This window comes from Grammomys surdaster, unplaced genomic scaffold (assembly GCF_004785775.1).
Source record: "Grammomys surdaster isolate TR1022 unplaced genomic scaffold, NIH_TR_1.0 125231, whole genome shotgun sequence".
Classification (NCBI taxonomy): Eukaryota; Metazoa; Chordata; class Mammalia; order Rodentia; family Muridae; genus Grammomys; species Grammomys surdaster.
The window spans coordinates 13,279-35,125 of record NW_021620120.1 but is presented as its reverse complement, the minus strand read 5'-3'; the positions used below and the strand labels follow the sequence as shown (position 1 = coordinate 35,125).

At 45.2% G+C, this 21,847-nt stretch overlaps 2 protein-coding genes and 1 pseudogene across 2 annotated transcripts; 2 read left to right on the top strand and 1 right to left on the bottom strand.

The window, feature by feature from the left end:
- LOC114637262 (H-2 class I histocompatibility antigen, L-D alpha chain-like) lies at positions 1 to 3,507 on the top strand. Its single transcript, XM_028785475.1, has 6 exons — positions 1 to 73; positions 277 to 546; positions 727 to 1,002; positions 2,553 to 2,828; positions 2,956 to 3,069; positions 3,249 to 3,507. Exons 1-6 carry the CDS (start codon positions 1 to 3, stop codon positions 3,266 to 3,268), a joined length of 1,029 nt encoding a protein of 342 aa, XP_028641308.1. The 3' UTR covers positions 3,269 to 3,507.
- Positions 3,508 to 6,619: 3,112 nt separating this feature from the next.
- LOC114637263 lies at positions 6,620 to 7,291 on the bottom strand (annotated as a pseudogene).
- A 4,940-nt stretch (positions 7,292 to 12,231) lies between these two features.
- Positions 12,232 to 16,372, top strand: LOC114637206 (H-2 class I histocompatibility antigen, L-D alpha chain-like). The gene is made up of 6 exons (XM_028785432.1): positions 12,232 to 12,417; positions 12,614 to 12,883; positions 13,090 to 13,365; positions 14,833 to 15,108; positions 15,236 to 15,352; positions 15,958 to 16,372. Exons 1-5 carry the CDS (start codon positions 12,345 to 12,347, stop codon positions 15,343 to 15,345), a joined length of 1,005 nt encoding a protein of 334 aa, XP_028641265.1. The 5' UTR covers positions 12,232 to 12,344; the 3' UTR covers positions 15,346 to 15,352; positions 15,958 to 16,372.
- The last annotated feature ends 5,475 nt before the right edge of the window (positions 16,373 to 21,847 follow it).

Sequence of the window (21,847 nt, the reverse complement as noted above, 5' to 3'; positions counted from 1 at the left end):
ATGGGGGCGATGGCGCTGCACGTGCTGCTCCTGCTGCTGGCGGGCGCCCTGGCCCCGACCCAGACCCGTGGGGGTGAGTCTGGGGTCCGGTGAGAAAGTGCCTCTGAGGAGAGGGGCGGGGTCAGCACCAGGGAAGCCGGGTCCCCGCATCACCCACTGAACCCTCTGACCCTTCTCCACCTGCATCCCTAGCCCCGCGTCCTGCTCCCCTCCTGATCTGCACACCCTCCCAGGGTCCCGGGAGGAGGTCTAGGTCTCACCGTGTGCCACCCCCAGGTTCACACTCGCTGAGGTATTTCTTCACCGCTGTGTCCCGGCCCGGCCACGCGGAAACCAGGTTCACCTCTATCGGCTACGTGGATGACACACAATTCGGGTGCTTCGACAGTGACGCAGAGAATCCGAGGGCCGAGCCACGTGCACCGTGGGTGGAGCAGGAGGGGACAGAGTATTGGGAGCGGCAGACACAGAGAGCCAAGGACTTGGAGCAGACTTTCCGAGTGGGCCTGAGGATCTTTATGGGCGCCTACAACGATAGTGAGGGCGGTGAGTAACCCGGGTGGGAGGTCACGACCCCTCCAGGTTCCTACACTGGGCCGGGAGACTTCCTGGTACCCAAGTCCCAGGTTCAAACGTGTTTCCCATTAAATTTGGAGGAGTTAGAGCGTGGGAGGGGCTGATCCGAGGGCGGGGTGGGTGGTCAGGGCTGACCAGAGGGTCCCGCAGGCTCTCACACACTCCAGCACTTGTATGGCTGCGACATGGGGTCAGACGGGAGCTTCCTCCACGGGTACATGCAGTTCGCTTATGATGGCCACGATTACATCGCACTAAACGAAGACTTGAAAACGTGGAAGGCGGCAGACGTGGTGGCGCAGTTCACCCGATGCGAGTGGGAACAGGCTGGTGTTGCAGAGCGATACAGGGTCGACCTGGAGGGCGAGTGCATGGAGTCGCTCAGCAGACTCCTGGAGCTTGGGAAGGAGACACTGCTGCGCTCAGGTGCAGGGGCCTCGGGCAGCTCCTCCCTCTGCCCTCGGGCTGGGGCTAAGTCCTGGGGAAGAAGAAACCCTCAGCTGGGGGGATGCCCTTGTCTCAGAGGGGAGAGAGTGTCCCTAGGTCTCCTGATCCTCATCACAGTGACTGCACTGACTCTCCCAGGGCCCAGCCTTCTCCCTGGACAGTTCCCACTCTGTCTCAGGAGGGAAGGAGACAATTTTCCTGGCATAATAACTAACAGATGCTCCCTTCAGTCTGCAGCTGTTGTCAGCTAAGGCCTCTCCCAGGCCGGATTCTCTGTCCACACCTGTCTGTGGACACTGACTCCTATCATGCTGAGTGTGTCAGCCCTTAAACCTCAGGAGCAGAAGTATCCTTTACCTGATGGGAGACATGGACTCCCTTACACAAGGCTGGTTCTCCGAATTTCTAGAACTTCCCAAAAACTACATACTCGCAGATCTTCCCCTCCCCCACCCCAATCTGTGGGTTTTGCATCCCTCTACAACCCAATTCTCTCTATTCCTACAGTGGTGAATGTTCACAGGAGCCCTTATGGGGTACCCTGGAGAAATATAAACTATGGAGTTTCTTTTTTCTTTTTTTTCTCTCTTGTCTTTTTCCTATCTCTTTCTTTTTTATTTACTTTTTTTTTTTTTTGAAGGCATTATTTTGTTTCTGGTGAGTTTTTGTCTGCACTGGAGTGATACTGTTACTCCAGGCCCTTGTATCAGTCACAGACTGGATGATTAGACAAGTTAATTCAGGGTTCTCATTAAAGGAGAGATTCTTGTGAACTTAGACTGTTTCCTGTCAGAACTAAACATCCAGAAGCCTTCTGCTCTTCTGCCCCCACAACTTACAGTGCTCCCCCTGGTGAATCAGGAATTGGACTTTTTGAGAGACAAGGTCTTCTGCAATCCAGGGCTGGAGTGAGAGGGAAGATCCACACAAGCTGTGAGCCCGCTGTGTTTTAGTGAGTGCTGCACTGGGGTCCACAGCACTATCTAGGGATTCTGTGTAACATACCTGTACCTTGTCACCCCAGAAGCAGGGGCTGGGAGTCATTTTTTTCTGGCTGAGTGTTAGAGGTTCACCATATTTCTGCTACACACTTCCTGATGGTGTTCACTTGGACTGACAGTTAGGCTTGTCAGCAAGATGACCACAGTGGTTGACTCTCAGTGGTGGTACCCTTCCAGGAGCATATGATTCTAATTTCTAATTATGTTATGAACTCAAACACATATACAAATCATATATTTTCCATTCCATCTTCCATTCTTTGACTACCAATCTTGTGCTGTAGAGCATCACATAAGGATGACCAGGTTGACCCACTGGCTTGTGTGGATTCCCTCTTAGTTTCTGAGTCCCCAGGAAAATGTGCAGTTCTGTACCCTGGGACCAACTCTACCTGTTGGTCACTAGTGCAATGACAGTTAAAGTGTTCAAACAGACAGGTAGTAAAGTATCATCATTGATTCAACTGAGTCTTGTGTAGATTTCAGTTGGTCTTGTTAATTGTGGAATTTCTTAAATCTTCCACACAGATTCCCCAAAGGCACATGTGAACCATCACCCCAGATCTGAAGGTGATGTCACCCTGAGGTGCTGGGCCCTGGGCTTCTACCCTGCTGACATCACCCTGACTTGGCAGTTGAATGGGGAGGATCTGACGCAGGACATGGAGCTTGTGGAGACCAGGCCTTCTGGGGATGGAACCTACCAGAAGTGGGCATCTGTGGTGGTGCCTCTTGGGAAGGAGCAGAATTACACATGCCATGTGTACCATGAGGGTCTGCCTCAGCCACTCATCCTGAGATGGGGTAAGGAGGGTGTGGGTGGAGAGCTGGAGTCAGGGAAAGCTGAAATCTTCTGCAGACCCTGAGCTGGTCAGGGCTGAGAGCTGGGGTCATGATCCTCACCTTCATTTCCTGCCCTTGTCCTCCCCAGAGCCTCCTCCATCCACCAACTACTACATGGTGATAATTGCTGTTCTGGTTGTCCTTGGAGCTGTGGCCATCATTGGAGCTGTGGTGGCTTTTGTGATGAGAAGGAGAAACACAGGTAGGAAAGGGCAGGGTCTGAGTTTTCTCTCAGCCTCCTTTAGAAGTGTGCTCTGCTCATTAATGGGAAACACATCCACACCCTGCATTGCTACTGTCTCCAACTGGGTCTGCTGTCAGTTCTGAAAACTTCCTAGTGTCAAGATCTTCCTTGAACTCTCACAGCCTTTCTTCTCACAGGTGGACAAGGAAGAGACTAAATTTCACCTCCATGTATGTGTGAGAAACGGGATTATCCCTCAGGCCATTGGAGTGAAGCTGGAGATGATGGGGAGCGCTGGAAATCCATAATAGCTCCTCCATTCTAATTGTCTGGGGGCCTAGATCAGACCTTCCTATGTATATATCTCTGTATATTTTTTTTTCACTAAGCCACCTCAACTCTTGATTCTTTTTAAAATTTTTTTATTATGACAATAAAACAAAATTTTACTTCTTTTTTGTTCGCGTCTTTGTTTTTTTTTGTTTTGTTTTGTTTTGTTTTGTTTTTTGCCCTGGCCACCTGACACAGCTTCTTGTCTCAAGCGATTTTTATTAAACATAGATCTATAGAAATGTATTATTTTTGTGATGATGTTATATAATAGGTGACCTTTTAAATCTTAATGATGATCCTATAAAAAATTAAAATTATATCCATGATTATTAAGCTTTATTATAACGAGGCTATTACTAGGCCTTTTTTGATAGTCAAAACTGTAATAAGAACTTTGTCAGTCTCTCAAATGACATCAGTTAATTGTTCTTAGATAATAACCAGACTTTTTTCTACTCAGAGCACATTTTAAGTGATTATAAAACAATTTGTCAAAGATCAATAAAATGGGGACAACAATTTATCATAGGTGTTAGGATGGAAAACAAAATATTCTCTGTGCTTATCTACACAATCTTCACTGATAACCTAGTTATAGTTTTAAACCCTCAGTGAACCTGTGGAGCCAGACAGGTAATGGATGTTTGTCCATATAGTCATTTTTAATAAATATGTATATAAACTTTTTTATTATAAACCTTTTTTAAATTTAATTTTATGGTATAAACTTCTAATGAACTTTATAACATGTGATCATATATTTTTAAAAAATATATGAATATTGAAAACAAAAAGATAAGAGGCAAATATAATGGGGACATAAAACAGAACTCTTTGCCTTTTCCCACTTATGATAACATATAAAATAGAACTTTTTTTCTGAAATAAAAGAGAAAGGGTTTTTTTTGTACTTTTTTTTAGATAGTTTTCATAGAAAACTTTTTTACTCTTAATAATAAACTCTTTAATAACTTTTTAAAAAAAATGTCCTCATACTAGCAGGCATAAGTTAAAGCCCAGCAGTTCTTATGTTTACTTCATCTTTGGTTGTTTTCAAAATGTTTTAAGTGCAAAAAAACCTGCAGTTTCTGTCTTCAAAGGATCACAAATGCAGACCAGCTACAGTGGCACAGCAATCTAAATACACAAACTTTTATTATATAGAAATCCCAATGTAAAGAATAAGATTGTATGGCCAATTGTTTTTGTAAGGTATGTAATCTATTTGATATACAAATTTGATATTTTCTTGGGATCCAGGCAATCCAGTATGAACTTTTTTTTTTTTAAATTTATTTATTTTATGTGAGTACACTGTAGCTGTCTTCAGACACCCCAGAAGAGGGCATCAGATCTCATTTCAGATGGTTGTGAGCCACCATGTGGTTGCTGGGAATTGAACTCGGGACCTCTGGAAGAACAGACTGTGCTCTTAACCACTGAACCATCTCTCCAGCCCCAGTATGAACTTTTAAATGTCCTATAAAATTAAGGAAAAATACATGTTTTTAAAATTTGAGCTGTATTTGTAAAATTTGAAAATTAGCAATATCTGAAAGAGGAAAAATTTTAAGCAGTTATAAACCATGAGCTATATACTGGCTGTGAGCATGCAAATTGAAAGTTTAATTTTTTGCATTTTAAATAGTGGCTATAACACATAGTTCAATTATCTGTGCTAAAGCAGGGGGGAACTCAAAAGAGTGAACATATAATCTAATTATATATACTGTCTTCCCATTAAATGAACTGTCTATTAATGCAGTGAACACACCTTTAATGGGCTGTATGTATAAACTTATAAGAAATATAAAAGCATGTATAGGGGAAAACTGTAACAAATTGTTTATGTAATAAATTAAATATTAGCATTTTTAATAATCAATTATATTATTATTTGGAACAGGAAATATTTCATTAAGTTCTTTTTAAAATACCTTTGTAATCTTGACCTATAATTTTGTATTAACATAGCAATAGCTTTAAAACAGGATGTTAAAACTTCTTTTAAAAATAAAGAAATATAAATCTATATTAATAATCTCTTTGATCAAAGGACTGTTATAAAACAGCCAACAACTAATTAATTTATATAATATATTTATTAATAATAGCTGTAATGGCCCGTTCTGTTGTTCTGGTCCACAGGTCAGGGTCTAGCAAGAGAGAGTGGGGACAGAGACTCGAAGAATGGAGACAAGACAGAGTCTGTTCTGGAGACGGAGTCTGTTGCTGGAGATGGAGTCTGTTGAGTCTGTTCTGGAGACGGAGTCTGCCTTGTTCTCTCCTCAAGTCTCTCTTTTTATATCTCTCCTCAAGTTTCACCTTGAGTCTCATCTCGCCTTGAGTCTCACCTTGAGTCTCTCTAGTGCTGAGATTAAAAGCCTGTGCCACCACTGCCTGGCCTTGATTAAAAGGATCAAGATAATTATCAGAGTGTGCTCAGCTGTTGTAGGCTGTTGAAAACAAGTCTCTTGTCAGGGTATATGGCTCAAGATGACTACAAAGATGATAGCCGCTTTCTGTTCAGAGTTGGCTCCCAACAAATAGCTTTTTCTACTTTTTGTAAAATTACTTATCTTTTGTCAATTAATTGTTGAGGGAAATTAGCATCTGTATCTCTTTTGAGAATATTAGACAGAGGCTTAAATTCTTTTGTGGAGAGCTTAAAATAAGATCTTAGCCAAGTAGCATCTCTTAGAAACTTTTGAAAATAATTTAAAATAAGTAAACTATCTTTTCTTTTATTTTTTTTGAGTTTTAGTACTTTATTATCCATTCAATGATATATTGTGTCAGTTTCTACAGTCTCTTGACTTTAATGTATAGCTATCTATAGATCTGCTTCTACTTATCTATGTTAGCCTTCAGGTTATTTCTGGCAATTCTGGCTTGCTTGTTGGTGAAGAGGTCCTAAACCACCTGATTCTGACAAAAAGCAGAAAGCAGCATTAGACTTTTTTTTTCTTGTTCTAAAATGTTTGGCTTTTGCTAGTCTAAAAATGACTGATTTTGATTAGAAATTTGAAAATGACAATGAGGATTTCTGAGTGTATCTAGAACTAAACAATTTACCAATGACAAAGACAAAAATCATTCCATTTGCTAGTGTTAATGTTTAAGGCCCTTAGCACTTCCACAAAGGGTAATTACAGGGGAAGTGTTCAATCAGCGGTTACCTTATCTAGAACAAAATGCTCTAATATCCCCAGCATTACTTTCACAGAAAGGGGGAGATAATTTCATAGATGTCTCAGGTGCTGTAGTATGTCTACAGATACCCCCAGCTGTTTCACTAAATTGGAAGTCTGTTCCAGAATCCAAGTGAGGCTTGGCTTTTCCAAATGCCCATGCTCTTGTGTTCTACAACATTCTGGATGTGAACAATCCATCCCATTTGGACTCTTGTCAGAATCTGTGTTAATCTCAGCATTATTGTCACCTTTCACTTCATTAGCCTTTCTCTCAGCTGGAACTACGTGACAAAGGTCCATTTCCTCAATGGAGTCCAATAAATCTGTAACTCATGGCTGGGATGTAACTGATTTCAGATGTTTGAGCATACACTCTTCACACTGGCCAACTGCATCCAGAAGATTATTTATCTTACTGATCAAAGTCGAACTATTACCATGAAGGCGACACCAGGAAAGCAAAGCACTCAGTGTTCCCCTGAGTAGCCTATAGTTTATAACAATGTCTGCACCCTCTTTATATCCTTGATTGAAGCCCTGTTGAAGAGTAACTGCTTTGCCAGAATCCATCCCATCTCTGTAACCTTCTTGGACTCATTCCGCATGTGACCCTGCCATTCCCGCTGCACTAGCAGAGACTCGTCCGCTTCCTCATCAAACACGTCCTGGTCTACGAGGCCCGGGATCTCAGAAGCCACTCGAAACCCAGACATTGCCAGGAACACCAAACATAAACTATCTTTTCTTACTTGAATTTTTTGTGTCACAATTTATTTAGGAATATAGCTGATGTCTTAGATATTCAAAAGATATTGTCTTTGAATGTTTTTTGGAGCAACGAGCACTCTCTATAATTTTAAAGCTCACTGTATGAGGGCAAAGGCTTGTATTAAAACTCCTTTAGAGGGATCAACTAATAAGGCAATTGTGTAACAAAAATAAGATTTTTATCAGGGCCTTGTTTGATCCCTGATAAAACTCCCACTGAGATCTCTTTATACATCTGGTTTTTGAATGACTCTAACTCTAAGCTACCAGTTTTAATCTAGCTTTTGTTACCAAAATTATAAATTTGTAACCATACCCAATAACATATAACTAGGACATATAGAGTATACTTATATTTTTTGAAACAAATTAAGAATGAAAATAAATGTACATCTAAATTTTTGTTAACTTTTTAGCTATAATTTTAAGAGAAAAGCATCCTTTCACTTATCTAACCGGGAAGAACCACTATCAATTCCTTTACTGTAGAAGCCAAAAAGCTGTTGGCCCCCTTCCAAGAGCCACTTATGAAAACAATTAACTCTTGCCAAGGTTCTTTCTGCCAGTGTGCTACTCCCAGACACAGAGCAGGGTAAATTATCAGCTTCTATTGTGTAAATTGAAACTGTTATTTCCAAGCAAGTTTCAAACTAAATCAAGCAAGCAGTTTTAACCAGTTTTTCTTTTGTACATGAAACATAGAACAACAATCATTCAAACAAGGAGACAAAGACAGACAACTGACACCCATGGACAGATTGGTGCACCAAGGACAGACAATAAACAGAGAAAGCAGAACTGAGAGTCTCTCCAGTAGGAATCAGAGAGAACACAGGATTCTCTTCTGATCCCAGGAGGGCTCTGTAATAAGCTTTTGTTTTTCTTTTGTTACACCAGAGAGTGGGCAACTGTTTTCAATTTTGCCCTTTCTCTCTCTCATTTTCAAGGTTTAACCTTTTATCTTCTCTGTAGGGAATATAGCTTTTTTTTCCCCCCAATAGTCCCCTCTTGGGAAAAAAACACTAATGAAAGTAAAGAATTTTTAAAGATTCTTTCTTCTTAACCCTAGTTCCTCGAGTCCTGAGTAGACACCTTGAGTCTGTCACAAATAGTGACTGCTTAGAAAATGCCTGTCCTATCGCTTTACCTCAAAGTTCTGGTCTCTTTGATGCTCTGATTCTCTCTCACACACACAGACTGTCTCAGTGGCAGGTAGATCGTGGCATTCTTCCGAATTTGAAGTGTTCTCAGAAACTTCGGGAGTTGTCTCTCTTGAGGGCTCCAGAAAATGCAAAGGGCAGCACCTCTGGGAGTCACTCTAGGGAGTGATCTGTAATGCCACATGCCCTCAGGCACTCTGGGCAGTCACCCTCAATGCTCCTGAAAACTGGGTAGACCTACCCCTCTATGCAGAGCCAGTGTTCTCTTATCCTCAATCTCCAGAGTCCCTGTTTGAGGAGCCAGAATGCCTCAGTCCCATGGGACATTGAACTGGGATCAGAAGACCTGGAAGAGAGAACTGGAGGACAGGGGATGCAAAGAACGAGAGGCTTGTCTATAGTCTGATCAAACCACTGATTTTAATTTTTTGACAGAGGGGTTAAATACACATAGAGTCAGGATGTGGGGAAGGGGATAATGCAGGAGTGTAGGTGTTCTCAGGGGGATTACAGATATTTTCCAGAACAGGGAATCAGCTGGGTGAAGAAGCATGGAACAGGTCACTATGACTCTGTCTATGATTCACTTGTTCTTATCTAAGCTGGTACTATTTACCAAGGCTTCCTATCCACAAGATCTATGACTATTAGTTCTTATCCAGGCTGGTAAATTTCCACAGAGACCAAGACTTTGTGTTAGCAAGCATGTATGGCTGACTTAGGCCTATTGCTGATTTTAGGCCTTCACTGTATAAGCAAGGCTGCTCCCGACAGTTATGATCCACAACACCCAATCCAGGTCTTTACATTCAGTTCTTCCTACACAGTGGTTGGAGCCTTACATCAACCGGAAAGGATACTAGAATGGCTCCATATGCCAATAGGGGAAGAGCCTCAACTACTAATTGAGGTTGACACTTTATCCACTATAAGGACAGGAAGAGAGCATACCTTAAAACTTATAGGTAAAGAACTTGATGTAACTGTTTTACCCTTCCCCCTCCCAGACATCCTGTGGCTCCTGAGAAACTACACCTCTTTTGCTAATGGCCTCATTCACTTCCCAGGACAGACAGACAACCATTACTCCAAAGATAAATTTCTGCAGCCCCACCAGTCTTTAGGTGGCTTCTTCCTCCCATGTTCTCTTGGTTTGCTATCCCAAGGCCCACAGGTTTTACACATGGAGAGTCACAGGGTGCCATCTACACAGTATACCAAAGAAACATTGTCCCTGAGTCAAATCTTTTCCCCTCTCACAGACAAATCTACCCAATTTAAAGAACTGTATTCAATTTTCCTGGTCTTAACATACCTAAAAGAACCATCTAATCTATATTCAGACAGCACTTATCCAGTCAGCTTACTCCACTGGCTAGCCTGCTCATATGTCAGATCTGGTGGTGACCCTCTCTCTCAAGTATTAATTAAGATTTCAAAAATACTTGGAACTATAACATATCCATTTTTAGTCAGCCATGTGTGGTCACACTCATCCCTCATCAGACCCCTTGTTGATGGCAACACTTCAGCCGGTAAGACTGCCACAACTGGGGACTTTACAATGTCACCTCTTACTGCTAAAGAGCTTACATTAGCTAACCCATATTAACCTGAAAGGGCTACAGCTCAAATTCCCCAATGCTCCAATAAAATACCTCAAACACATCCTCAGAACTTGCTCCTCCTGTGCCTCCCTAACTTGCAGTCCTGCTATACAACAATTGGGCACCAACTCCAGAGGCCTGATGCTAATGCCCTCTTGCAAGAATGATGTCACCCACATCTCATCACTCCATACACAGAAATTTGTATTCATTACCATTTACACCCATTCCCATTTAAAAACCTAATTAATTGCATGTTCTCCACTTTTGCTAATATGAGGATCTCATATGTCACCCACATCCCATCATTTGTTACACAGAAATTTGTATTCATTATCATTGATACCCATCCCCATAAAAAGAAACCCAAATAATGTCATGTTCTCCATTTTTCATATTATGGGGCTCCTTCTCCATGTCAAAGCTGATACTGAACTGGCTTTCAGCACCATCAATTCTATAGTTTCTGCAAGTCTTGGAAAATTATCCACCATACTGGTATCCCGCACAACCCTCAGAGCTAAGCTGTTATTGAAAGAACAAATCAAATACTTTAAAAATAATTAATTAAACACAAGGCTTCCTACCACAAAATACCAAATTAAAAGTGGCATTATTTACAATGAATGTGTTCAACCTCTATGCCACCCAAGACAAACCTCCCATTGTCTGTCACTGGAGACAACCACCACATAATACCATCCATCCTGGTCAGATGGAAGGACCCATTTGACAGGTGTTGGAGGGGTACAGATTCCCTATCAACAGTAGGAAGGGGATTTGTTTCTATTTTTCTAGAGGATCAACCTCACCCTGTCTGGGTACTGGCCTGCAATGTCCGATGAACCCCTCCAGTCAGAAAGCCTTCATGCCTGGGGATCACAGAGAAAACAAAGAGAAGACCATGAAGGAACCCTAGGGCACACAACCAGATCACCTGGAAGGACACTCATGTACTCATTGACACAGCTCCATGCAGCTGTTTCCCACCCCTACCTGTCAAACCCCCATGCTCCTTCTGTGTCATTCTCATGGCTGTTTTTACCCTCCTTAACACACACCATGCTGGGGCTAGCCACACTCCTCCTAAAACTATGCTTTCCTTGTTTAATGTCAAGGAACCATATCATGAGAAGAAACAGATAATCAGGACTGGAGGCTGCTCACTAGCAGGATGTCAGAAACCCCTTATGATTCCTATACACCAAATGCCACTTCCAGTGTTGATTCCTTTGCTTGCTTTCCTTGATAATCAGACACATCATGCTTTAAGGACATTAACACCTACGGAGAATGTCCCTATTGATCCTGTAAGTTAAAAATGGGGGTGTATGGGACAGCATACACTACAGATATATACCACCCTATGGTTCCTAATGTTAACCACGTTTGGAAAATCATTGGAGAACCTTGGAACAAACCATGGAGAATGGGGTGATTTGTGTTCTCTTTGATAGTAAACCCTCTTCCCAGTTAACGAGGGGGGGTCTACAGTGCAGAGACAATGACAGAGATCCATAGAGAGAATCTCAAGACCTGGAATGAAGATCCTTGTTAATAAAACACACCCATCTGGAGCTACAGACACTTCATCTGTGAAGAAATAGGAGGAGTCTAAGTCCGAGGCTGAGAAGACAGATCCTGAGGAAAGAGGCAAAGTCTTCTCTTTACTGATAAGAGTCATGCATCCAGGCTTGGCAGTGTGAGCCTAACACTGCAGATGAACAAAGGCTGGTCTCTGTGGGGTCACTGTGGGGCTTTCAGGCCAGCACCTCTGCTTTAAGGGGAAGCATCTCTCCTCTGCTTCCTCAACAGCTTGTACTGCCATTGTATTCCCGGAAGTGACTTCGGAAGAAAAGGAAGGGGAAGGGTGGAGGAGAGGACACAGAGAGTCTGGACTGCGGGTTTCTCCTGGTGTCCAGACAGCTTCTGGGTCAGAACTCAGAGACACCATGACAAACAGCGCTGTGTCCGCAGCACAGGGTTCAGGCAAAATCTTAGTCTCCAGGCGGTGAGGTCTGGGGTGGGAAAGCCCAAGGCTGGGGATTACTCATCTCCTCAGTTTTACTTCTGCATCTACTGTGCCAGGTCCTTCTGCTTGGACACTGATGAGGCACGGCGAGTTCTCAGCCCCATTGGGTGGGGCAATCCTATGGAATCAACCAGCATCTCAGCGGGCACTGGTTATAAAGTCCACGCAGCCCGCGGGACTCAGACTTCCCAGATCCCAGATGGAGGCGATGGCTCCACACACGCTGCTCCTGCTGCTGGTGGTCGCCCTGGCCAGGACCCAGACCCGCACTGGTGAGTGCGATGTCGGAGGTAAAAGGCCTCTTTGGGAAGAAGCGGGGGCGACATCAGGGAAGCAACATCCCCGCATCGCCCACCGGACCCTCCGCCCCTTCTCCAACCTGTGCCCTGATTCCTGTGCCCTACTCCCCTCCCGGCCTGCGCACCCGCCTGGGGAGGAGATCGGGGCCTCACCACGCGCCGCCCCCAGGCTCACACTCGCTGTGGTATTTCCACACTGCCGTGTCCCGATCCGGCCTCGGGAAGCCCCGGTTCATCTCTGTCGGCTACGTGGACGACACGCAGTTCGTGCACTTCGACAGCGATGCTGAGAATCCAAGATACGAGCCGCTTGCGCCATGGGTAAAGAAGGAGAAGCCAGAGTATTGGGAGTGGCAGACATGGAGAGCCAAGAATGCAGAGCAGTGGTTCCGAGTGTGCCTGAGGAACATTCTCCGCTATTACAACCAGAGTGAGGGCGGTGAGTGACCCCGAGTCGGGGGTCACGACCCCTCCACACCCCAACATAGGGGCCAGAGACGCTCCAGGTCTCAAGTCAGAGGTCCGGGAACGGAAAAGACCTGTACCTGGTCCCTTTAGTTTGGAGGAATCCACAAGTGGGTGGGACCGGGGCGGGGCCGATCTAAGGCTGGCCAGGTGGGCGGGGCTGACCACGAGGTTCCACAGGCTCTCACACCATCCAGTGGATGCAAGGCTGTGAGGTGAGGTCGGATGGGAGCTTCCTCCGCGGATACACACAGTATGCTTACGAGGGCCGAGATTACATCGCGCTGAACGAAGACCTGAAAACGTGGACGGCGGCAGACATGGCGGCACAGATCACCCGACACAAGTGGGAGCAGGCTGGTGAGGCAGAGATACAGAGGGCCTACCTGGAGGGCGAGTGCGTGGAGTGGCTTCGCAGATTGTTGGCGTGCGGGAAGGAGACACTGCTGCGTACAGGTGCAGGGGCCTCGGGCAGCTCCTCCCTCTGCTCTGGGCCTGGGGCTCAGTCCTGGGGAAGTAGAAACCCTCAGCTGGGGTAATGCCCCTGTCTCAGAGGGGAGAGAGTGTCCTTGGGTCTCCTGATCCTCATCACAGTGACTGCACTCACTCTCCCAGGGCTCAGCCTTCTCCCTGGACAGTTCCCAGTCTGTCTCAGGAGGGAAGGAGAGGATTTCCTGACTTAACAGCAGGGGCTCCCTGCTGTCAGCCATGATCTCTCTCAGGCCTGGTTCTCTGCCCACACCCACTGTCTGTGGACACTGACTCCTGTCATGCTGAGTTTGTCAGCCCTTACACCTCATTCTCACAGATCCCCCACCCCTGTTTGTGGGATTTGCATCTCTTAAACAATCCAGTTCTGATGAATGGTCACATGAGCCTTTATGAGGTTCCCTGGAAGAATATAAATGGTGAAGTTTCTTTTTCTTTTCTCTTTCTTTCTTTCTTTCTTTCTTTCTTTCTTTCTTTCTTTCTTTCTTTCTTTCTTATTTTTTCTTGAATGCATTATTTTGCTTCTAATCAGTTTTTGTCTGCACTGGAATGATCCTGTTTCTCCATGCCCTTGTATTATCATTTGTATCAGTTTTCACAGGTGCCAGGGAGCCTGCTAACCTGGATAATTAGACAAGTTAAACCAGGATTCGCATTAAAGGAGAGATTCTTGTCAACTTAGACAGTTTCCTGTCAGAACTAAACATCCAGAAGCCTCCTGCTCTTCCTCTGCCCCTACAAGTTACAGTGCTCCCCCTAGTGAATCAGAAATAGGACTTCATGAGAGACAGGGTCTTCTGTAATCCAGGGCTGGAGTGAGAGGGAAGATCCACAAACCCTGTGAGCCTACTGTGTTCCAGTGAGTGCTGCACTGGGGTCCACAGCACACTCCAGGAATCCTGTGTAACACACCCGTACCTAGTTGGTCCAGAAGCAAGGACTAGGAGTCATTTTCTCTGGCTGAGTATCAGAGGTTCACCACATTTCTGTTATACACTTTGTGATGGATGTTAACTTGAACTGACTGTTAATTCTAGTCAGCAAGATGACCAAAGTGGTTGAGTTTGGTGCTGGCTTTCTTCCAGGAGTATATGGCCCTAATTTCTAATTTTGATATGAACTCAAACACAAAAATAAATTATATATTTTCCATTTCATCTTCCATTCTTTGACTACCTGTCTCATGCTATAGAACATCACATAAGAATGACCATGTTGACGCACTGGCTCATGTAGATTCCCTCTTAGCTTCTAAGTCCCCAGTAATGTGCAGTTCTGTGCTTGGGGACCAACTCTACCTGCTGATCACTAGTACAATGAAAGCTGAAGTGTTCAAACAGACAGGTAGTTTAGTGTCATCATTGATTCAACTGAGTCTTGTGTAGATTTCAGCTTGTCTTATTAGTTGTGAGATTTCTTAAATCTTCCACACAGATCCCCCAAAGGCACATGTGAACCATCACCCCAGATCTGAAGGTGATGTCACCCTGAGGTGCTGGGCCCTGGACTTCTACCCTGCTGACATCACCCTGACCTGGCAGTTGAATGGGGAGGAGCTGACTCAGGACATGGAGCTTGTGCAGACCAGGCCTTCTGGGGATGGAACCTTCCAGAAGTGGGCATCTGTGGTGGTGCCTTCAGGGAATGAGCAGAATTACACATGCCATGTGCAACATGAGGGGCTGTCTCAGCCTCTCACCCTGAGATGGGGTAAGGAGGTTGTGGGTGCAGAGCTGGAGTCAGGAAAAGATGAAACCTTCTGCAGACCCTGAGATAGTCAGGGCTGAGAGCTGGAGTCATGACCCTCACCTTCATTTCCTCTACCTGTCCTTCCCAGAGTCTCTTCCATCCACTGACTCTAACATAGCAATCATTGTTGTTTTGGTTGTCCTTGGAGCTGTGGCCATCATTTTAGCCGTGGTGGTTTTTATGATGAAGAGGAGATGAAACACAGGTAAGAAAGTGCAGAATCTGAGTTTGTCTCAGATTTTTTTTTTTTTTTAAAGAGTGCTCTGCTCATTGCTGGGAAACACATCCACAGCCAGCATTGCTGCTATTTCCAACTGGGTCTACTGTCAGTTCTGGGATCTTCCTAGTGTCACAATCTTCCTTGAACTCTCACAACTTTTATTCTCATGGGTGAAAAAGGAGGGGACTATGCTGCTGCTCCACGTTAGTGTGGAGGGTGGGATTGTCCCGGAGCCATTGGAGTGGAGCTACACATGTAGGGGACCTCTGGGAATCCATAATAGCTCCTCTAGAGAAATCTTCTCTGGGCCTCAGTTGTACTGTGATATGAATACATACATATGCATATACGTATACACCATATACATATATGTACGTATACATATACATTTGATTGGTTTTACCCAAGGCAGTGACAGCTTCCAGAGCTCTGATATGTCTCTTCCAGATTGTAAAGGTGACAGTAGATGTCTTTCTTGGGAAAAGGCAATGTGGACATGATTGGGTTTTAGGGACCTCAGAATACCCTGTGAGTGGTGGGTTGTTGGAATGTTGTCTTCATAGTGATTGTTCATGACTCCTGTTCTCTAGCATGAAGACAGCTGCCTGGAGTGGACTGAGTAACAGAAGATGCATTCAGGTTTCTCCTGTGATGTCCAGAGCCCTCAGATTTATTTAGACTACAGTGTCTAATGTTCCCTGTGAGCCTGTGGGCTCAACATGAAGAACTGTGAAGCCAAGTCTGCCCTTGCACACCAGGGTCCTGTTCCTGCACTGCCTGTGTTCCCTTCCACAGCCAACCATCCTTATCTAGGGGCATCTGCATCCTGTCAGCTCCATGCTGCCCTGAGCTGCAGCTCCTCACTTCCACATTGAGAGTAAGAATCTGAGTGTGAACTGGATTGTTCACATCCTTGACCTGAGGGTTGATTGACAAGTAAATAAGGGATTGAAAATACTTAGATTTTGTGGAGGAAATAAATGACAGATGGTGAATCTTCCAGAATCTGGGTCACTATGCTTTGTGTATCTTGGGACAGGATGAGGCTGTGGGAGCTGAGTGTAAATGAAGATGTGCCCAGATGAGAATTGGAAGGTGACTATAGGACTTTCTCCTCCACACTGAAACATTCCCTGCTGGAGCCAGTAGGAGGCTAATGAGCCTCAGGAAACACAAGAAGCTACAGACTCACTGAGTTTACACAATGTAACAAGTCCCTGTCAGGGTTGAACCAGCAGCACTTCCTGAGAGAGACGATGAGGGGAGCTGCTGGGAGCCCTGCAGGGGACTGCAGTGATGCAGCTGTTATGAGTGGACATGCACACTGGGCAGGGCTGCTCAGTGATTATCCCTCAACTCACACACGCTCCAATGAGTAACCAGAGAACTCAAGGTTCACCAAGCTGACCATGGATGGATGCTTTCCTTGGTCTGCTGTCATTATCTCTCTCTGGGCTGGAGGAAATGCACTCCTCTAGCAGGTGACATACCTGTGTCTTTTGTCATTCACCCACACAGCCTGTTCCAGATATGTGCTGTAAGGTCTCTGCTTCTGAGACACACTAACACATAATACAGCTTTGCTGGCCTGAGGAACATGTACTGACCAGGAAAGATGCATGTGATACAGTGTAGGAGAAATCACAAGGACGGGTTGTCTCAGGTTGTAGAGGGCAGAGGGGAAGATGTCAAGAGTGCAGGTGAGAGGAACAGGGCAGAGCAGTGTTGGTTTTTATGATTCCTTATGTTTCAGTGTGGCATACTGCTACCTGCCTTTATACCTAGGCTTTTGAAGGAAAAGGCATGTGAATCTCTGTGAGTTCAAGGACAGTCCTGTCTACATAGTGACCGTTGTCTCAAAAATATTTTTAATTATGTGTATGTACTACTTTTCTGTTACTGTAATTAAGCACCATGACCATTGAGAAGAGTGTGTTTGCAATGAAGCTCCAATGGATAAGAGTGAATCATGGCAGGGAAGTGTTGCAGCAAGCTGCTGGCATCGTGGGTGGAGCAGGAAGCTGAGAGCTCACATCCATAATGGAAAACAGGAGGTAGAGAGAGCAAAGTGGAAGCAGCCAGGTCATTTTACTCTCACAAACTTCCCCTAGGAACCTACTTCCTCACGCAAGGCCACACCTCTTCTTAAATCACAACCTTCCCCTATAGTACCACCAAGTAGGGAACAAAGGCCAACCACCCTAGCCCATGGGGGATACTTCTCACTGGATCCACCTCAGTGGATGTGTGTGTTAGTGTGGGTATGGTCAGGTGAGTTCAGGGGTCCTGGAGGTCTAAAGAGGGTGTCAGATGCCCTGGATGTGGTGCTGGAAACTGCACTTGGTTCTCATAGGAGGAAGGTTGCTCTCAGCCCTAAGAGTGCTGTTGAATTAGGTGTTCAGTGTGGTGTCATTCAGAGGGTGACCTTTGAGGAAAGAGTTGAAGATTGTAAAAAAACTTTCCCCAGGGTGCTGAACCAAGTTCCTTCCAGACCATGGATCCTGCAGTGCAGATGTGCTGAGGCAGAAGCATACCTGTGTGTTCTGAGAAGAAGAAGAAAGAAACAGACACCTGGAGCAGAATCAGAGACTGTCTACACCATGAGACCTGGAGAATACTGAAAGCATCCAACTATTCTAGAGATGTTTTTTTCAACCCAAGGCTCTAGGATGCTAAGGAAGGAGGCAGCTGCAGCTAAGAGGAACAAACTGGAAGAAAAGTCACTGGGACCCCAGGAAACCCTACAGAGGACTGGATGCATTGCAGGAGGATGCTGATGGGGGCCCAAGTGTGACAGATCCTTGGAATCACCAGTAGAACCATGTGATTCAGAAAATAACAATCAGGTCATCAATTGGTTATAGGTGGACAGAGAAAATGGAATGTTACATCACAGGGCAGTGCTCACACAGATATCATCCTGTGATTCATGACAATATCACAGCTAATCATAATCTTTGTGTTAGCAAAGGGAGCCAGGCACAGATGGCATGGGAAACAGGAGGAGGAGGAAATGGCTTGGGTCCTATTACCAGAGTCCAGGTTCTCACTGTCACTATGCAGATTTGCATATCCACTAAGATGGCCTTCAGGTCCACGTTGCAGGGCCTTTACTCCTAGGGCTGAGGACAGGCTGGGCATGGGGTTCCTTGGAGGGGGCAGTGATTTCCTGCCCCAAGACACTTAGTCTTGAAAATTCCCAGATGTAAGTAAATTGGTTCATAGATAGATGGATGGATGGATAGATAGATAGGTAGGATGGATGGGTAGAGATAGATAGATGGTAGGATGGATGGGTAGAGATAGACAGTTAGACAGACAGAGAGCTAGATAAACAGATTTCCTGTGGTTCTCTCTATGTAGCCATGGCTTCCTGAGCCTCTTTGTAGACCAGGCTCACCTGGATCCTACAGAAATCTGCCTGCCTCTTCCTCCTGCCACAGCCTCATGAGTGCTGACATTTAAGGCCAGCACCGACATGTCCTGCAGGACCATAGATTTCAGAGACACATCTGCAGAGCCTAGCAGAACATGCTTCACCTTTGTTATTCACATTCCATGGAGCAGCGCTGTCAGTTTTCCCAGGAAAATATACACAGAGATTTGTGTGAATTGTTCCTGGGAGGAGGTAATGCCTGGGCCCTGAACAGGGAGTCAGAGCTGTTGGAGACCCAGGCAGTGTGAGGTGACTAACATTCTTTCTCCTTTGGTTGCAATACATGGAGCCAAACTGCTGCCCTGGGACTTTTTTTGTTTTGTTTTGTTTTGTTTTTCGAGACAGGGAGACAGGGTTTCTCTGTGTAACCTTGGCTGTCCTGGAACTCACTCTGTAGACCAGGCTGGCCTCAAACTCAGAAGTCTGCCTGCCTCTGCCTCCCAAGTGCTGGGATTAAAGGTGTGCGCCACCACCGCCTGGCTGCCCTGGGACTCTTACCAAGGGGTTTCTTTTTCCTCAGTTTTAATGACTTTGGTTAACTAAGATCTGAAAGTAACAAGGCAAACACTATAGAAATAAATGACACATGTTTTTACATTTTATCTTTCTTTCTATGGGATGATGACCCTGTCTTACCTGGTGTGAGACCTTGGCCTCCTCTGTCCAGTGTCCACACTGTTCATGATGCACAGGGCTGAGGTGCTCAGGGGCTGCCTCAGCTGTCAGATGCACAGATTCGCTCATCTGTCTTCAATCACCAACACAGGGGTGAGCACAGGGCAGTGGAGAGGGGGAGGAACTAAATCACATCTATTACATTACCCTGTTCTCAGCATTCTGCATGCAACTGTTAATCATCTCTTACTGCAATTAATGTAGCAACTGTTTCATAGGAGTGTGTATACAGTAACACACAGAATGCAGACAGGGTTTACTGCTGTGTAGGGTTCAGACACAGGCTCCCAGAAGGATTTTTTTTCCCAGCAGAGAAAGGGACAACCATATTGAAGGAATATGAAGGAATATGTGCACACATATTTGTTCATAAGTGGTCTCAAGATTTAAATATGTTAGGCTAGAACAGCAAGGGAATCAGTTGGAGTGGAGCAACAGGAGAGGCAGGACAGGGAGATGAGAGGAGGTGTAATGACCAGAGGGCCATGATTTACATGTGTGTATATGCCACACAGTAGCTGATCATAGAGGTGTGCTGCTGACCCCAGAACTCCATAGGGGGATCCAGAATGTCAGGAGTTCAAACACAGCCTCAGCTATATGGTGAGTCTGAAGGATGCCTGGTGTCATCAGACCCCATCCCAATCAAAGGGACAACAGAAGATGCCTGAACCTGGAGTTGAGGGAGCTGGCATCCTTTGTAATGCTCTCTGTGTTGTTGGGAAGATGCTGGGGCACATGAAGCAAGTATGTGCAGAGAAAGAACACTGTATTACTGATACACAGATCATCATCATGGTTTTAAGGTGCTGAACAACTGTTTGTGTTCATGGTCTTGATGTTGATCTCCCTGATGCTACTGATATTTGCTGGGCATTTTGTGTTACTTCAATTATGATGTACATTCAACTTTCCACAGGAACTGTTGGGAGACACAGCATCCCAGGAAGGTGGTCATGAGCCTTCAGGGCTCTCAACATGGGGAGCATCCTGCAGTCTCCACACAGGATAGCATACTATCACCTGCCAGGGACACCTGCTGAGGAAGGACACTGAAGCAGACAGAGCATCTTATCAGGAAAGCAGATTAGGCCATTAAAAGCCTGTCTTTAATGACTTGGCTCTGAAATATCCTAAGACCCTGACTAACGTATGCAATTATATTAAGAATTATCTTAAAAATATTTAATCTCTGTTGTGAGAAATATTAAAAAGAGACATCATCCCATGCTAGCACTGGCTACTCTCTGACCCCGGTGGTGGTCTCACCCCCTCCATCACTAGCCCCAGGTCTTCCTAGCTCTGGTTCTCCTGCCCCAAAGCTGCTTGTACCTTCCTAGCCATCCACCCCCTACGGCTGGCTGTCACAAATCCCTGTAGCTCAGTAAATCAAAACTCTAGAAGCTTGTAATTATCAGTCAGTTTTACATATCAATAAATTCTCAGTTCAAAAGATACCCACACAATAAATTCAGAGCCAATTGATGATACAAACTGCCCACCTAGATTTGACAAGTTATCCCAATTTTTCTATCCTTTTATGATATTTATAGCTACCTGTGGCTATATCAGTCCACGTAGACAAGGTTGGTCCTCTTCATCCATCTTCTCTAGCCCTCCTCCTCTTTCTCCTCCCTTCCTGTCTCTGTCTCTGAAACTCTTAGCTCCACCTTCCTTTTTCCTGTCCAATGACTGGCTTCTCTTTGTATTAATACTTAAATTAATTGGGGGAGAATTCTGCTACAAACCTCTTCAGTCATACCTGTCTGTTCCTCTTGTATGTTTCCTTTGCCCTCATCATTATGGGCTCCCTCTCCTCCACCATCAAGGTGCCCCAGATTAGGGCACTGAAAACCCTTCTTGTGACCTTCAGTCTCAAGGTTAAAACTTGTGACTTAGACCAATTTGGGGAGAAGGCTGTCATTTTGTTCCTCTGGATATCTCTAGAGAACATGTGGGATCTTTGGATGGGTGTTCACTTCCTTGCAATTGTGAGATACAGTCTGGGATTGCACCTCCCTGGTTCTTTGTCCCCTTCCTCCTTGTGGTCATGGCAAGTCTTAAGAATTCTTCCTATGAGGAAGTGGTGGTCACCCATAACAAGCACTGCCAGGATCAGGCAAATGTACACCTTTCCATTACTGACACTGTCCTGCTTTCTCCACCAAACAGGATGATCTCAGTGATGAGGATGAGGACATTTCAGCTTTCTCACTTCCCCTCCATCCCGCCATCAGGTTTCATGCCATCCTCAAGCCCTGCTGTCCCAGGTCCCTTGCTCATGAGCCCCTCAGCCCCTGCACCATGGGATGAACCCCTGACTCACCTCTGGTGTGATCTAGGAGGACTTTGCCTTCAGGCCTCACTCC

What these genes read in the sequence shown, in the direction of transcription:
- LOC114637262 (XM_028785475.1), top strand. Translation starts at nt 1, where the DNA reads ATGGGGGCGATGGCGCTGCACGTGCTGCTCCTGCTGCTGGCGGGCGCC. An exon ending in GCCACTCATCCTGAGATGGG is followed by an intron (nt 2,829 to 2,955) that starts GTAAGGAGGGTG and finishes TGTCCTCCCCAG; the next exon opens with AGCCTCCTCCATCCACCAAC. An exon ending in GATGAGAAGGAGAAACACAG is followed by an intron (nt 3,070 to 3,248) that starts GTAGGAAAGGGC and finishes TTCTTCTCACAG; the next exon opens with GTGGACAAGGAAGAGACTAA.
- LOC114637206 (XM_028785432.1), top strand. Translation starts at nt 12,345, where the DNA reads ATGGAGGCGATGGCTCCACACACGCTGCTCCTGCTGCTGGTGGTCGCC. An exon ending in CAGGACCCAGACCCGCACTG is followed by an intron (nt 12,418 to 12,613) that starts GTGAGTGCGATG and finishes CGCCGCCCCCAG; the next exon opens with GCTCACACTCGCTGTGGTAT. An exon ending in GGAGACACTGCTGCGTACAG is followed by an intron (nt 13,366 to 14,832) that starts GTGCAGGGGCCT and finishes TCTTCCACACAG; the next exon opens with ATCCCCCAAAGGCACATGTG.